General features: G+C 38.4%; 2 protein-coding genes across 3 annotated transcripts in view; one reads left to right on the top strand and one right to left on the bottom strand.

Annotated features, from left to right (window-relative positions):
* Positions 1-600: 600 nt before the first annotated feature.
* Positions 601-11,748, top strand: si:ch211-57i17.5 (usherin). Its single transcript, XM_056445274.1, has 5 exons — positions 601-691; positions 2,901-3,136; positions 6,556-6,627; positions 9,093-9,269; positions 11,376-11,748. The coding sequence occupies exons 1-5, from the start codon at positions 664-666 to the stop codon at positions 11,460-11,462; spliced, it is 600 nt and encodes a 199-aa protein (XP_056301249.1). The 5' UTR covers positions 601-663; the 3' UTR covers positions 11,463-11,748.
* Positions 11,749-13,545: 1,797 nt separating this feature from the next.
* Positions 13,546-17,200, bottom strand: part of fez2b (fasciculation and elongation protein zeta 2b) — a 22,882-nt gene continuing 19,227 nt past the window's right edge. For both annotated transcript variants that reach the window (XM_056481607.1, XM_056481606.1), the window contains one exon: positions 13,546-17,200. This exon is cut by the window's right edge and continues 186 nt beyond it. The gene's annotated coding sequence lies outside the window, so the exon portion shown is untranslated.

Raw genomic sequence — 17,200 nt, 5'->3', positions numbered from 1 at the left:
GCTAAAATCCCTCGCCACTACACCTCCAGAACACACATCAGACCCTGAACAGGACCCCGGCTTACAGTCACCCACCAATCGAAGCTTCACCACTGAACTCCACTGAAGAGTGAGAGATATTTGGGCAGGTATTGACCATGGAAAAAGTGACTGAGCAGAGAGAGAGCATCCCCCCACCTGACGCAGAGGGTCATTCCCTTAGATATGGTGTGGGGGAACAACTCATCACTATCCAGACAGAGACCCAGCAGAAGATGAACAGACCAGTCCATCACCTGCTGAGGGTGTTCTGAGAGCTTCTTATGGTGTCCTTATAATATATAGTCGATCTATTATTGTTGCTAGATTACTATACTACTACTATAATGGGAGGTAAGGTTGGTTTTATATTTGCACATTCAGACTTTCCCCTTAATAATATAATTTCAGAAAAAGCTAACTTTGACAACTCTAACTAGGATTCTAACTGTTCACCGCATGGCTCTTTTCATAATGAGAGCGTTTTACTGCGGTAACTGATCTCTCAGTCACCTCCTGTTACCATGGAGCGCTGGAGTACAATTACAGCAGCAGAGACACCTTACACAGCTCAATCTACAGCTGAAAATGTCTGAGACGGGGGCTCACGGCTGACACACACACTGCTGGGGTCCCTGAACCCCCATGAGAGGAACCACGGACACACACACCGGTGAGTGAATCATTCATCAACTTCGTTTATTTGTTTGATTAGTGATATGATGTTTGCATTCACTTTTTCCATTTAGTTTGATGTTTTTAGTTGGCTTTAATGGATAAATCAAGGAATGGTACGGTGGCTTAGTGGTTAGCACTGTCGCCTCACAGCTAGAAGGTTGCTGTTTCGAGTCCCGGGTGGGTCAGATGGCATTTCTGTGTGGAGTTTGCATGTTCTCCCCGTGTTGGCGTGGGTTTCCTCTGGGTGCTTCGGTTTTCTCCCACAGTACAAACACATGGCTATAGGTGAATAGAATAAACTAAATTGGTCATAGTGTATGAGTGTGTGTGTGAATGAGTGTGTATGGGTGTTTCCCAGAACTGGGTTGCGGCTGGAAGAACACCCGCTGTGTTAAACATACAGTATGCTGGATAAGTTCGCAGTTCATTGGTGACCCCTGATTAATAAAGGGACTAAGCCGAAAAGAAAATGAATAAATAAATTGGTGGTTCATTCCGCTGCGGTGGCCCCTGATTAATAAAGGGACTAAGCCGAAAAGAAAATGAATAAATAAATTGGTGGTTCATTCCGCTGCGGTAGCCCTGATAAATAAAGGGACTAAGCCGAAAAAAACATGAATAAATGAATTGGTGGTTCATTCTGCTGTGGCGACCCCTGATAAATAAGGGACTAAGCCGAAAAGAAAATGAATAAATTAATTGGTGGGTCATTGCTATCCCTTGTTCAGCAGTTAAAAAAAAGTTACACAAAGGTCCATTTGTAAAAAACAAAACAAAAACTCTGATCAATTATATAAAGAGTTCACTCGCAAAAACAGATTTACTCAGTCTTCTTTTAGTCCTCCATTTCTTTTTTTTAAAAGAGTTTTGCTGATCGAGATTTCTTTATCTGCCTTGGTCCTGATGATAACTACTAATAATTTATTTATTGTAAGGATAATATATATATATATATATATATATATATATATATATATATATATATATATATATATATATATATGAGCGATATAACACATGTAGCAGTGTGATATGGCTGTATATCGGCACTGGTGGGAGGCGTGCTTTAAGACTACCTCTTGAAGCTCATCAAGACAATGCCAAGAGTGCGCAAAGCAGTAATGAAAGCAAAAGGTGGCTACTTTGAAGAACCTAAAATATGACATATACATATATATCTCACACTTTTTTTGTTATGTACATAATTCCACATGTGTTAATTCACAGTTTTGATGACATTAGTGTCAATCTACAATTTTTTATAGTCATGAAAATAAAGAAAACTCTTTGAATGAGAAGGTGTGGCCAATCTTTCGGTCTGTACTGAATATGTAATATATTGAGAAATATGTTTGTATAACATGCATCATCTTTCTTTTTCCCCCTATTTATATTTATTCTTCTCCCTCTATCAATGCGGAATTAATGTTGAGTTTGGGGGGGGGGGGGGGGGGGTGTCACCTGTATTGGATAGGAAAGTAGAGAGAACTGACAGGAAAGCAGAAAGAGGGTAAGGATCGGCAGAGAACCACGAGGCGGAATCAAACTCGAGTTGTGTCGATGTGTCGACGCACTAACCGCTACACCACTGGCGCCGACATTAATGTTGAATTTGAGTTGATCTTGTTTAGTTTACTGCTTTAGTATGGTTTCGATATTCTACTGAGTCATGAGACCAGGCCATTTAAAAGAAACTCCAGAGGCACCTGATCATGGTGTCCCTGATGAAAGCAGCTCTCTGCCGAAACGTGTAGGTTTTTTAAAGATTCGTCATGTGAATAAATACTTTTTAATGTTTTTTCCACATCTTTCGAGTGCCTTGGACTGATTTTTGTTGTTTGTTCTCATTTCTTTTATCTTTGTCATGATGACAGTACATAATGTTTGACAAGCTATTTTTCAAGACACTAGTATTGTTTAAAAAGACATTTAAAGACTTAACTAATTACCCTAACTTGCCTATTTATCCTAGTTAAGTCAATGTATAATGATGGTTTGTTCTGTAGACTATCAAAAACAATTAGCTTAAAGGGGCTAATAATATTGACCTTAAAATGTTTTTTAAAACTTAAAACTGTTTTTATTCTAACTAAAATAAGACTTTCTCCAGAAGAAAAATATTGTAGGAAATACTGTGAAAAATTGCTCTGTAAACATCATTTGGGAAATATTGTGACTAACTGTGTTGTAAATGTGGTCTGCAGGTGTGGAGTCTGGCACTGCTGCCGCTGGTCTATTGGGCGCAGGCGTGGACGGGTCGCTGTTTTACCGTGAGCTGTGGTTCATCGTGCTGATGGCCGGAGTGGCGCTCCTGCTGCTGGCGGTTTTTCTGGCTGTGGTTTTACAGAAGGCTCTAAACCGACCACCGCTCAGCCGAGAGCGCCCGCCACTCATCCCGCTGCCGCTTCAGCGCCGCAGCCCGCCCGGAAACTCATACCTGGTAAACACCAAACACTTATCTTACAGGTTCTATTAATTAATTCAAATGATGTTTTAAGGATATCTATAAGCAAGTGTGCTCCAAAACCGTGACAAAACTCGTATTTATAAGATATAAATCTATAAACACGCTTGCAATTATTCACTTCCGCCTAAATGTATCAATGGTATTAGTCACGTCACCTCATACTTCAGTTTCTCATAAGATCTTCTGACCAATCAAATGCTCTCTAGTATCTGACTAGCCCCCGCCCCCTTCAAGACGCTTCTCTTTTGCTCTACTCCGTGTCCTGCCCCCTCTTCATGTTTCAGTTGAGATTATGTCAAATTTTAAAGAAGATGTGCACATTTTTTATAAAAAAGCACTCCCCGGGACCTTTATGGCCCATTTCCACTACGGTATGGTTCTACAGTATGGGTCACCTTTATCAAGCTTGCGTTTACACTGCCAAAAGGGTACCCCTTTGGTGGACGTGGTGTACAACAGAAAGTTTCAGACAACGTCATTTTTACTAGAGGAAATGTCTACAGTAAAGCTGGATGGGTTGATCACATATTATATGAGAAGCACTTCTCACAAAACAGATGCTTCATACACATCAATACTTGTGTATAAATGTTCATTATTAACGTTTCTATCAACATAATTTGATTATAACTGCAGATCATTGACAGTGTGAAATAGCCTACTGTAACATCTGTAATTATAGAAAAGAAATAAATAAATGCAACATATATGAACACACAGCCCCTTACAGTCTCTGATATGATACCAATTACTGAAAAACTACACACAGCATACATCTAGTCCTTATTTGGGTACAAAAACAACACGCAACATATAGCCCACAGTCAGTGCAAACTTCTCATCTGTGTCTTTAATTTTCACCAGCACGTGTAGCCTTTTGTTAGAAAGTAATTCCGTCATTCTGAGTTCATAATAGTCCATAAAAAGTCCATATGGTGATGATAATAGTTAAACATGGCAGTTTGTTCATGTTTTATGTTGCAGACGCATCATTTGATGCTTTTTTCCCGGTTTCTCCTTTGATTTTTTGCAGTGTAATGTCTCGGCTGTGTTTTTAAAAATGGTGCTTCCTTTGTTTTCATTCTCCTGCTTCTGTGAGTGACGCATCTCTGTAAACCAATAGCGTTCAGCTGCGCGTCTTGCTCTGGCTTATGGTACCTTTTGCAAAGGGTGACCAAAAAGTGGTACGGTACAGTTTGCTTTTAGGTAGCCTTTGACAGTGGAAACGGCCAAGAAAGCGTACCGAACCATACCGTACCACTCAGTGGAAACAGCCATTGAAGTCCGCATGAACCATGTTGCAACCATTTTTTTCGTTTTGTGACTCAGTTCCTAGAGACATTAAAAACACTAGGAAATACTATTTCTATGCCTGGATGTACTTTATCCCGCTTATTAAACAGCTACTTGCCACAAAACATTAAAATTAGACACAAAACATAGTTGTGAGCCATAATAATTTATTGATTCTTGAATCAAACACAAAGCTGACAGAAATGAAAACAGCTGAAAGGAGCTGATGGAGTATACACTAACCTGCGCATTATTCAGACACAAGATGGCACCAAACAGTCTCTCTCTCTCTCTCTCTCTCTCTCTCTCTCATCCTGGCGTTGTTCCCGCTGATGCAGGGTCTACTTTTCGGCAAAGTGTTCTCCATTTGGTCCTGTTCAGGATATCTTCTGGTGATGCATTGACGATCTTCAAGTCTTCTTTAATTCTGTCCATCAATCATTTCGTTGGTCTACTGCATGGCCGGCATCCATCTGGAGCAATCCTCATGGCTGTTGTTGCCACCTTAGGCGCGATTCGAGCATCTTCTCCTTGATGGAGGCTACTTGCTTCCGTATGTTGGCGTTCATAATATGGTCTCATCTTGTGATTCCTCGTCTCCATGTGTTTAGGGTCTGTTCATGTGTGTTAGAGGCAGGCCAACATTTGGAGCCGTACAGGGCTATTGGGTGGATGACTGTTTTGTAAAAGACAGCAAACAGCCAAAAACACACAAATGTGATTAAACACAGTATGACTATGTAGGATATTCCTATAGACAGTTTGCACAAAAAAGCATCAAAATTCACATTGTTTCTAAAATTCTCAGTTTCTCTGGATTTAGTAGGGATGGTTGTTGATATTCATTTATATTTACTTATTTATTTTTTTTGGCATAAAATAACAATTGGTCAGAAAAGCACATTTATTCTAATCTCCTAAAGTAAAACATTGGTATTGTGTTGTCTTAAAATTAATGTAAACTTGCTCAAAACATCAAAACTGTTTAATATATATATGTGTGTGTGTGTGTGTGTGTGCGGACCTTCAGCATGCACTGAGGTGGTTCGCTGCTGAGTGTGACGTGGCTGGAATGAGAATCAGCACCTCCAAGTCCGAGGCCATGGTGCTCCACCGAAAAAAGGTGGTTCGCCATCTCCAGGTTGGAGGAAAGTCCTTACCCCAGGTGGAGGAGTTCAAGTATCTTGTGGATTTGTTCATGAGTGAACAAAGGATGGAGGATAAAGGATGGAGCGTAAGATTGACAGGAGGATTGGTGCAGTGGCCGCAGTAATGCGAGCGATATAGCGGTCCGTTGTGGTGAAGAAGGAGCTGAGCCGAAAGGAAAAGCTCCAGATTTACCGGTCAATCTACGTTCCTACTCTCACCTATGGTCATGAGCTTTGGGTCATTACCGAAATGACAAGATCTTGGATACAAGCGGCCGAAATGAGTTTCCATCGTAGGGTGGCAAGGGCGCACTCTTATGGATGGTGTGAGGAGCTCAGTAACCTGGGAGGAGCTCAGAGTAGAGATGCTGCTCCTCAACATCGAGAGAAGAGAGTTGAGGTGGCTCGGGCATCTGTTTCGGATGCCTCCTGGACGCCTATCTATGGAAGTGTTCCAGGCAAGTCCCACCAGGAGGAGACCTAGGGGAAGACCCAGGACACTGGAGAGACTTGTCTCTTGGCTAGCCTGGAAACGTCTCGGGATCCCCCCGGAGGAGCTGGAGGCAGTGTCTTTGGAGAGGGAAGACTGGAGTTCTCTCCTAATACTGCTGCCCCCATGACCCAGCCCCGGAAAAGTGTTTGAAAGTGAATGAATGTGTGTGTGTGTGGTTTATAAAATAAAACAAACTGTTCCTGATACACGTTATAAATCGTAAACCCAGAGAAATGATTTTTCAAATGGTCTCTTTTTTGTAGCTGTATTTGTAGTATTTTATGACTGATAAATAAGGGCTACATACAAGTGACACATCAGATGAGCGTCCACTGAAACCATTTCAGAAAAACTATTTATAGAATGGTTCAAACTATTATTTTTCTCTAGTTTGGTGAGCATGAAGCGGTCTGTCCGTCTGTCTGTTCAATGCTAATAACCTGTTTGTTTGTTAACAGTTCGACTCTGTTCCAGAAACGGTGGGTTCTCCAAACACCGTCACTCTGAAGGCGTACACCATGCACATGGAGGTCAGAGCCTTATTTACATCTGCTGCATGAAAAAAACAGCCAGATTAAGCTAGAAAATAAGCCCACATAATAGTTTTATATAGTAAGTACTGTAGTGTTTTTGAACAATTCTAATAGTAAAGTCTATTATTCTGTATATGTTATAGTATTGACAACTCTTTAATGAATGCTATAGAATAGTGTAGTATTAACTATAGTGAACTGATAAACTAAAGTCATTCGTTTTTACTACAGTAAACTGGTGTATTGACAATAGATTAACACAAATTCATTCTTTCATTTTCCTTCGGCTTAGTCTCTTTATTCATCAGAGATCGTTACAGCAGAATGAACCGCCAACTTATCAAGCATATGTTTTACACAGTGGATGCCCTTCCAGTTGCAACGCAGTACTGGGAAACACCCATACACATTCACACTCATACACTATAGACAATTTAGCTTACCCAATTCACCTGTAGCGCATGTCTTTGGATAGTGGGGGAAACCGGAGCACCCGGAGGACACCTACGCCAACACGGGGAGAACATGCAAACTCCACACAGAAATGCCAACTGACCCAGCTGAGGCTCGAACCAGCGACCTTCATGCTGCAAGGTGACAGTGCTAACCACTGAGCCACCATGCCACCCAATAGACTAATTCATACTTTACTATAGTATGCTTCAAAACAGTAAAGTGTTTACTATACGTTATTATATTTGTTTAATATGGGTGTCCAGTGTTTAATGTATATAACTATAAATAAATAAGAAAACAAATTCTGCACCACTAGTGCCACCATGTGGAGTTTGAGAAGTAAAGACCACATGCTTGTGTCTGAAAACAGTAGCATGGTAACAAGAATGTTTTTCTGTACAGCCTAGTAAACTTATGACAATGCCCAATGAATAGATTGCAATATGTGTAACACAGGGAACGTTAGCAGGTCTGTGGTTCCCATAATGAGTCTGCATTTTTCTGTGAACTATTTTTTTTACACAGGCTGCATTACTTTAGTTTATGTGATTTGTGACATGGCAACAAAACAACAACAAACAAACGAGAAAAAACAAACGGTGAATTACCTGACGACTTGGAAGATGCGTTGAGATGAGCTAACAGCTCCATAGACCTAGATATACAATAAATTAATATTTCCTGTCTCTTATACACTCCTGGCCACTTAATTAGGTACACTTAACTAGAACAGGGTTGCACCCCCTTTTGCCTTCAGAACTGCTTTAATCCTTCGTGGCATAGATTCAACAAGATACTGTGGAGGCCATTTGAGTACAGTGAACTCATTCAAGAAACCAGTCTGAGATGATTCACGCTTTATGACATGCCGCGTAATCCTGTTGGAAGTAGCCATCAGTAGATGGGTACACTGTGGTCATAAAGGGATGGACATGGTCAGCAACAATACTCAGGTAGGCTGTGGTGTTGACACGATGCTCAATTGGTACTAATGGACCCAAAGTGTGCCAAGAAAATATCCCCCACACCATTACACCACCACCACCAGCCTGAACCATTGATACTAAGCAGGATTAATCCATGCTTTCATGTTGTTGACGCCAAATTCTGACCCTACCACCCGAATGTTGCCGCAGAAATCGAGACTCATCAGACCAGGCAATGTTTTGTGACCAGAATGGCACCCGGTGTGGTCTTCTGCTGCTGTAGCCCCTCTGCCTCAAGGTTGGACGTGTTGTGTGTTCAGAGATGCTCTTCTGCAGACCTCAGTTGTAACGAGTGGTTATTTGAGTTACTGTTGCCTTTCTATCAGCTGGAACCAGTCTGGCCATTCTCCTCTGACCTCTGGCATCAACAAGGCATTTCCGCCTACAGAACCTGCTGCTCACTGGATATTTTCTCTTTTTCAGACCATTCTCTGTAAACTCTAGACATGGTTGTGCGTGAAAGTCCCAGTAGATCAGCAGTTTCTGAAATACTCAGACCAGCCCGTCTGGCACCAACAACCATGCCACGCTCAAAACTTAAATCACCTTTCTTCCTCATTCTGATGCTCGGTTTGAACTGCAGCAGATCGTCTTGACCATGTCTACATGCTTAAATGCATTGAGTTGCTGCCATGTGATTGGCTGATCAACAAGCAGTTGGACAGGTGTACCTAATAAAGTGGCCCGTGAGCGTAAGTTACACCTCCTTATAAATAACACCCTCAATTTACAGTTCGGTTTTACATTAAACAGCAAAGACGCTTTAATATGTTGTGTGTTTTATTGGACTGCACAGAGCAGCATTATAACAGAAGCCTAACATGTGTTTAGTCTGATAAAACAGAGCTGCTGCTTCTCCGCGTGATCACAAGCTTAAGAACAGGAAGCGCTAGACAAAATAAAAGCTCTGCTGTTTTCATGTCACATCACGCTCGTCTCTCTTCAGCAATTGGGCACTGTATTAATGTCTAGCTATATAACATAAAAGCGCCCATGTTGATTAGTGTGTGTGTTTTCCAGGAGGTGGTGGAGAGTAAGGTGTTGGAGGAGGTCGGCTCTGCTGAAGGTGAGGGCGGTGTACTGACCGTCTCAGGTCTGTTTACACAGAATCCTCTGCAGCGCAGCGTCAGTCAGATCATTGATAAGAAAGAGGAGGAATCATGGGAGCCGCACTTCAGACGTCTGGACAGTGGCCTGGTGAGAAACACAATCACTCTCTGATGGAGAAACGATGCATGTGTCACTAAATTATGATTTTTGCATAGAGGCTTATGAGGGCATCACATTTTCTTGTTGCAGTTAATTACTGAAGCTTTTACCACGGTATACAGTATTATCATGATGCAAAACAGTTACTTTAACAGGCATAATAACCAAATAAATACTGCAAGAACGCTTTCTTTGCCATTCCAGATGACTGGATGCAGTCCTCCAAGCTCATGGGAGTCAGACACAATATTCATTCTGTTTCCACTGCATTCTAAAATGGATTAAATTAATTTATTTCCTCTAAATTCTACACACAATACCCCATAATGACAATGTGAAAAAAAGAGTTTTTAAAATTGTTGCAAATTTATTAAAAAAAAAAAATCTGAAAAATCACATGTTCATCAGTATTCACAGCCTTTGTCATGAAGCTCTGAATTGTGCTCAGGTACATTCTGTTTCCACTGATCATTCTTGAGATGTTTCAGCAGCTTAATTGGAGTTCATCTGTGGTAAATTCAGTTGATTGGACATGATTTGAAAAGGCATACACCTGTCTATATAAGGTCCCAGGGTTGACAGTGCATGTCAAAGCACAAACCAAGCATGAAGACAAAGGAATTGTCTGTAAACCTCAGAGACAGGATTGTCTTGAGGCACAAGGCTGAGGAAGGTTGCAGAAAAAGAAGATGTTTTACTACCAGGGCTCTTCCTAGAGCTGGCCGGCCATCTAAGCTGAGTGATCAAGGAGGTGATCAATAAGTCGATGGTCACTCTGTCTGAGCTCCAGCGTTCTTTTGTGGAGAGAGGAGAACCTTACAGAAGGACAACCATCTTTGCATCAATCCACCAATCAGGCCTGTATGGTAGAGTGGCCAGACAGAAGCCACTCCCCGCCTGGAATTTGCCAAAAGGCATCTGAAGGACTCTCAGACCATAAGAAACTAAATCCTCTGGTCTGATGAGACTAAACTTGAACTCTTTGGAGTGAATGCCAGGCGTTATGTTAGGAGAAAACCAGACATCGCTCATCACCATGCTAATACCATCTCTACAGTGAAGCATGGTGGTGGCAGCATCATGCTGTGGGGATGTTTTTCAGCAGCAGGAACTGGAAGACTAGTCAGGATAGAGGGAAAGATGAATGCAGCAATGTACAGAGACATCCTGAATGAAAACCTGCTTCAGAGTGCTCTTGAGCTCAGACTGGGGCGACGGTTCATCTTCCAGCAGGACAATAACCCAAAGCACAATGCCAAAATATCAGTGGAGTGGCTTCACAATAACTCTGTGAATGTCCTTAAGTGGCCCAGCCAGAGCGCAGACCTAAATCCCATCGAACATCTCTGGAGAGATCTGAAAATGGCTGTATACCGTCGCTTCCCATCCAACCTGATAGAGCTTGAGAGGTACTGCAAAGAGGAATGGGCAAAAATTCCCAAAGACAGGTGTGCCAAGCTTGTGGCATCATATTCAAAAAGACTTAAGGCTGTAATTGCTGCCAAAGGTGCATCAACAAAGTATTGAGCAAAGGCTGTGAATACTGATGTACATGTGATTTTTCAAATTTTAAAAACTCTTTTTTCACATTGTCATTATTGGGTATTGTGTGTAGAACAGGGGTCACCAATCTCGGTCCTGCAGGGCCGGTGTCCCTCCAGGGTTTAGCTCCAACTTGCCTCAAAACACCTGCCTGGGTGTTTCAAATATACCTAGTAAGACCTTGATTAGCTTGTTCAGGTGTGTTTGATTAGGGTTGGAGTTAAAATCTGCAGGACATCGGCTCTCCAGGAATAAGTTTGGTGACCCCTGGTGTAGAATATTGAGTAAATAAATAAATTTAATCCATTTTGGAATAAGCCTGTAACATAAACAATGTGGAAAAAGTGAAGAGCTATCAATACTTTCCGGATGCACTGCATATAGATTATTATTTTTTATGAACACCACTGAAAATAAAATGTCAATATTCCTGAAAAGCACTCTGAAAAGTTAATAAAAGTAATTATTGACTGTATGTTGAAGTATTTATGATATTAATATTGCGCATGTTCATTATCTTATATAATACTTGAATATCTGCATGTCTAACAGTTTGAAGGCGAGGAGTTTGTGGAAACGATTAAAGGCTTCAGCACCGTGAGGAAAGAGCACACCATGTTCACAGACACCAATCTCTGACCTTTACCATCATCATCATCATCATCATCACTGTCTTCAATAATCAGCCGAAGCATTTTAGTTTGTACTATAAACTCATCTCAGAGAAGAAAACTGGATTATGCAGAGAATAAAAGAAACATAAAACATTCATATCTAGATGGATATATTGACTGTATATAAGGTCAGTGAGACGCTGAAATACTTGTGAATGACTGTTTTAAATGAAATCTTGCTAAATCTTTTTGTTTTTTTTAAACAAACTTGTAATTTTATTGCAAATCTAATGTTCTTGTATTGTGGTGCAAAAGGTTATTGATGAAGATATTAAAGACATCTTTTCAGTATTACATCCTCCTCTGTTTTTGCAAACCAAAGCTTCAGTATTATATTAATATACACTTACCGGCCACTTTATTAGGTACACCTTACTAGTACCGGGTTGGACCCCCTTTTAGATCTGTTGGCTGCACATCCATGATGTGAATCTCCTGTTCCACCACATCCCAAAGGTGCTCTATTGGATTGAATTCTGGTGACTGGAGGCCATTTGAGTTCAGTGAACTCATTGTCATGTTCAAGAAACCAGTCTGAGATGATTGGCACTTTATGGAATGGCGCGTAATCCTGTTGGAAGTAGCCATCAGAAGATGGGTACACTGTGGTCATAAAGAGATGGACATGGTCAGCAACAATACTCAGGTAGGCTCAATGGGCCCAAAGTGTGCAAAGAAAATATCTCCCACACCATTACAAATTCTGACTCTACCATCCGAATGTCAGCAGAAATCGAGACTCATCAGACCAGGCAATGTTTTTCCAATCTCCTATTGTCCAATTTTGGTGAGCCTGTGTAAATTGTAGCCTCAGTTTCCTGATCTTAGCAGACAGGAGTGGCACCGGGTGTGGTCTTTGCTGCTGTAATAATAATGTTATTATAATGTTTAATTAATAATAATAATAATATTTTATAACCCTTTGCAGCTGCTCCTTTCAGATTTTGATCCAAATTGTGCTGTTTTGGTGACTGTCGCTTTAAATTCAAATGAGATTCTCAAAAGAGGGCGGAGCTACAAATGCCTGTGTCAGCATTGTGGCAGATTCAAAAATGAGACTAATGTTCTATGCTAATGAGAGAGAGAGGTCACTAATGGGTGGGGCTTTCACCTTCTGCTGACACGGACAAAAGGAGAATGTCGTTCAAAGTGTTTCTGTTTTTATCAAGTGTGATTATAAAAAAAAAAAAATGAATCCATTTTTACCAAGCTGGTTATATTCAGACTATTGCCACACAACTGTTTAAACCCCTTATAAAAATAATTTTAGCACAATAGGTCCCCTTTAAAACATGCTTTGACTAACATGTTTTAGCATGTAAATATATTTATCACATGTTATAGCACATTACTTGCATGAATTAGCATGTTGCTACTTAGTTTTAGCACGTTGCTTGAAAGTTTAATATGCTGCTATCATGTTTTTGCACATTGCTATCATGGATTAGCATGTTGCTAACATATTTAAAGTTTCAGAACATGATATTCTCTGTAGGTTTATCATTTTCGTATATTTAAACTAGTTTATTAACACATGACTAACATATTTTAACATACTGCTAGTATGTTCAAAATGTTGCTATCATGTTTTAACATTGCGGCTGCGTCGAAATCACATACTTCCATACTATATAGTATGCTAAAAACAGTATGCAAGCTGAGTAGTATGTCAGAATTCATAGAATTCGAAAAACAGTATGCGAGAAGTACCCGGATGACCTACTACTTCCAGTAAGATTCTAAAATGCACATCCGATGCACGCTACGCTATCCCACGATGCACCGTGAGAGAATTCACAAATGGCCGTGAAGCGACGCCACTGACATGGGTAGGTCAAGTGATCATGACAAAATGGCGGATGTAGTACGTCGGAGTTCCATTCATATTGTATAGAACGTTCTTTTCTAACGGTCGAGTAGCAAATTCTAATGCACTACCCACTGAGTAGCAGTAATAAAGTTAGCTCGCTCCGCCAAAACAACAATTGCAATATTCTCCTTTAATTACATTATTAACAAATAAAAAAATGAGACAAATGCACAGCAGCTTTGATGAACAGAACACTCTTTTATTTGTAAAAACTGCCCTGCTACATACAATGCGTTGCTTATAAAATACTAATCGAAAAGGACCGTTAATGTTGCGTTAAAAATAAGGTCAGTTTCAACATACAAAATGTCATGCACTGAAAAAGGCAGCGTTTCATTATTGCTCGTATAAATATATAATCTCTAGTACATGTACCCTGATTTACTGTGCACTGCTAATGTTTCTCAGAATCAGGCTTCGACTGCCTGACGACACTAACAAGAGTTCAGTGGGGTTTTTTTTTAACTAAACCGTTCCCTTTTAGATCAGCTGAAAGTGCATGCAGCAACTTGAACTTTCGAAATGCTTTACTGAGGATGCATGTGCAATGCTTTACCCGCATTAACATGCAAATCAGCACAAGACAGACCAATGAAACAAATGCAAACATCCAAAGTGTCTCCAACAGAACAGACGTGTGTGATTTGATCTCCACATGTGGAAACTGGTACCTGAATTTAAAGGACCAATTCACTCAAAAATAAAAAGGTAACACTTTACAATAAGGTTCCAATGATAGTCCATGTATTTATTAGTTCTGGGCAAAGATTGATTTCAATTAATCACATCCAAAATGAAAGTGATTTGACATGAGTACTGTATGTTTTTATTACGCACACATTAACACACACATGCATGCGTATATTTGGGAAAACGTTTATATGTTTAATTTGTATATGTGATACACATACATACAAAAAACAAGACTATACAATACTATTTAGTTACACAGACGTTTAAATTGATACATAATACATACATTAAATAACTGTTAATATATACATATGTATATCTAAATATACAGTAAATAAATGTTTTTGCAAATATATGCATGCATGTGTGTATTTATATATACATAATACATATATACAGAGTGCACGCACGCACGCACGCACGCACGCACGCACACAAGGTCGAAACAAACTTTGATTTTGGATGCAATTAATCTTTGCCCAGCACTAAGATTTACAGTAAATAAATGTTTTTGCAAATATATGCATGCATGTGTGTATTTATATATACATAATACATATATACAGAGTGCACGCACGCACGCACGCGCACGCACGCACGCACGCACGCACGCACGCACACAAGGTCGAAACAAACATTGATTTTGGATGCAATTAATCTTTGCCCAGCACTAAGATTTAGATATAAAATATATATGTATATAATGCAAATTATATATCAATTGAAATATCTTGGTAACAAAATTGTTTTGTATAGTTCTGTTTTTAATATTTACTAACGAGAACAATACATTTATTACAGTATTTATTCATGTTAGTTAACCCTTTAAGGTGCACTCCTTGAAAATACTTTTTTGCCCATGCTTGGATTGAATAATATACTGACACAACTCTGATAAACAGTAATAAGCAATTAAAATAATAATAATCGCCTATGAATAAAAGGTCGACCAGGTGGTTATGATGCCTCTTAAATGAAAACAAAGTCATTCATTGTTAGTTCTTGATAACTCTACTAACTAATGATTTTAATAATGCATTAGTAAATGTTGAACTCTGATAATTAATAAATGCTCTACTATTATTGTTAATTATAAGTTCATGTTTGTAAATACATTATCTAATGGAACCTTATTGTAAATTATAACAAATATAATGCGATTTCAAATGTATGACTTTCTTTCATGAAAGCAAATATAAAAATCTACTCAACCGACTTAAGATTTATAGGTACCACTTTATAATAACTACACATCACAATTCATCTATTAAGCATTAGCTAATAGTGAATTCATTATCTGTTAAGCATTAACTCTACATTAATAGACGTTAGTATGCAGTTTATAACTGCAGATATAAATGCTGCATTCTTGCCTTATAATGTGCTTAATGATTGTACTTTCATACTTTATTACTGATTAATTTTTCTGTTTTTACTAATTTAAGTATCACATTATTTACGAACCATTTGTATTTAAGAGTAGTTGGGTTTTTAAGATTATTCAGAAATGAGTTAGTAAATTATTAATAAACTATTTAAATCAACAAATATACATTTGACTATTGAGGTATAAAATAATAACCTACTCTAAAGTGAGGACTATTTATGCTTAATGAATCCCTTATAAATGATAATTAAAAGCTCAGAATCAAATAAACAATAAATCTTTGCAATCTTATCTAAAAATAAAATTACTGTTTAAACATTGCTGAACAACAGGAGTGTCAAAATACAAAATTTAATAACAACAACAATATAATAATTTAACAATACATTACGAAACAACATTTCAATGTTATTTAGCGATGTTTAAACTGCACAGTAATTTTATTTGAGTTAAGATTATTTTAGCAAAGATTTATTTTTCATTTGATGCAGTTTCATTTGTGTATCTTCATATGAATGAGGTCATTTATTTTCTTTTTTAGAATATAACTAAACCCTTAATTCTCATTCATAAGAGATTTATAAAGCTTCTTCACTTTAGATTAGGTCACAAAACAGGATGAAGTTGAGTTAATAAAGCATTTATTAACATACAAATTAACTGTTAATATATGTCTGAATAATAAGAATTATATATATTGATTTGAGTAGTTCATTAATCTTTTACTTATGCATTCTGAATAATCTTTAAAAAACAGCAACCTCTCTCGAACAACTGATATGTAAATGATGCAATACTTCCTTTAGTGATGAAAAAATAATTAAAGTATGAAAATACAATCATTATATAGGTGCTTGTAAGTCAAGAATTTGTATCTGTATTAACATCTGTTACTGTAGAGCTAATGCTTAACAATCGGTGAATTAACTATTTGCTGATGCTTAATAAATGATTCATAGTGTTTAGTTATTATAAAGGGTTACCCATTTATAATATGGCACTCTTCTCTTTAATCATCCCAAGATATTCTTCACCTGTCTACATCAACAAAAACAAGTCATACAGGTTTAAAACGACATGACTTCTGTTTGTATTTTTGAATGAAATAATCCTTTAAATGTGTGCGTCTGCAGGCCTCAACAATATAATCTCATCTTTTACAGGTCACACCAACAAAAATATCACTTCAGATGCATTTCAGCAATCATTCCCTCCTGTTACAGGACCTTAGCGTGAAGTGTTCATCTCTCTATGAGTGTTTTACCTTTTCGTACCTCAAAACAGAAGTCCAGATCTGAGCGATCACATGCTTCCTCCACTGACATCTCAACTTATTTAGTTAATACTGTCATTCCTAAAGCTGGCCAAACATAAAAACAAACTAATGACTGACGATTTAATTAAATAACATGAACATACTCTGTTCAGTACCGCTAATCTGCACATTATCATTCAGATATGGTAAACACTTTAATTTGACAGCTACATACATAAAAAAAATGCACCTTTTCTTAATCTAATGTTATTTTTACCTTTGCTGGTGGTTTTTAAATCATGGGAAAGGCAACTTAAATCTCATTTCATTAAAGGAAAGATCAAAAAATATAAAAGAAATGCTAAACCTAGATCTGGGTTAACAGAATAACTCCTCTATATGTGTTTTGACAGCTGCACTGTAGTAATAATAATAATAATAATAATAATAATAATAATAAAAACAACAGAGGAAATCTAGACTGAAATGTGAGAATTA

Source organism: Danio aesculapii, chromosome 20, assembly GCF_903798145.1.
Source record: "Danio aesculapii chromosome 20, fDanAes4.1, whole genome shotgun sequence".
NCBI classification, from domain to species: Eukaryota; Metazoa; Chordata; class Actinopteri; order Cypriniformes; family Danionidae; genus Danio; species Danio aesculapii.
The sequence above is the reverse complement of the archived record's forward strand: the minus strand, read 5'-3'. Positions and strand labels throughout refer to the sequence as shown.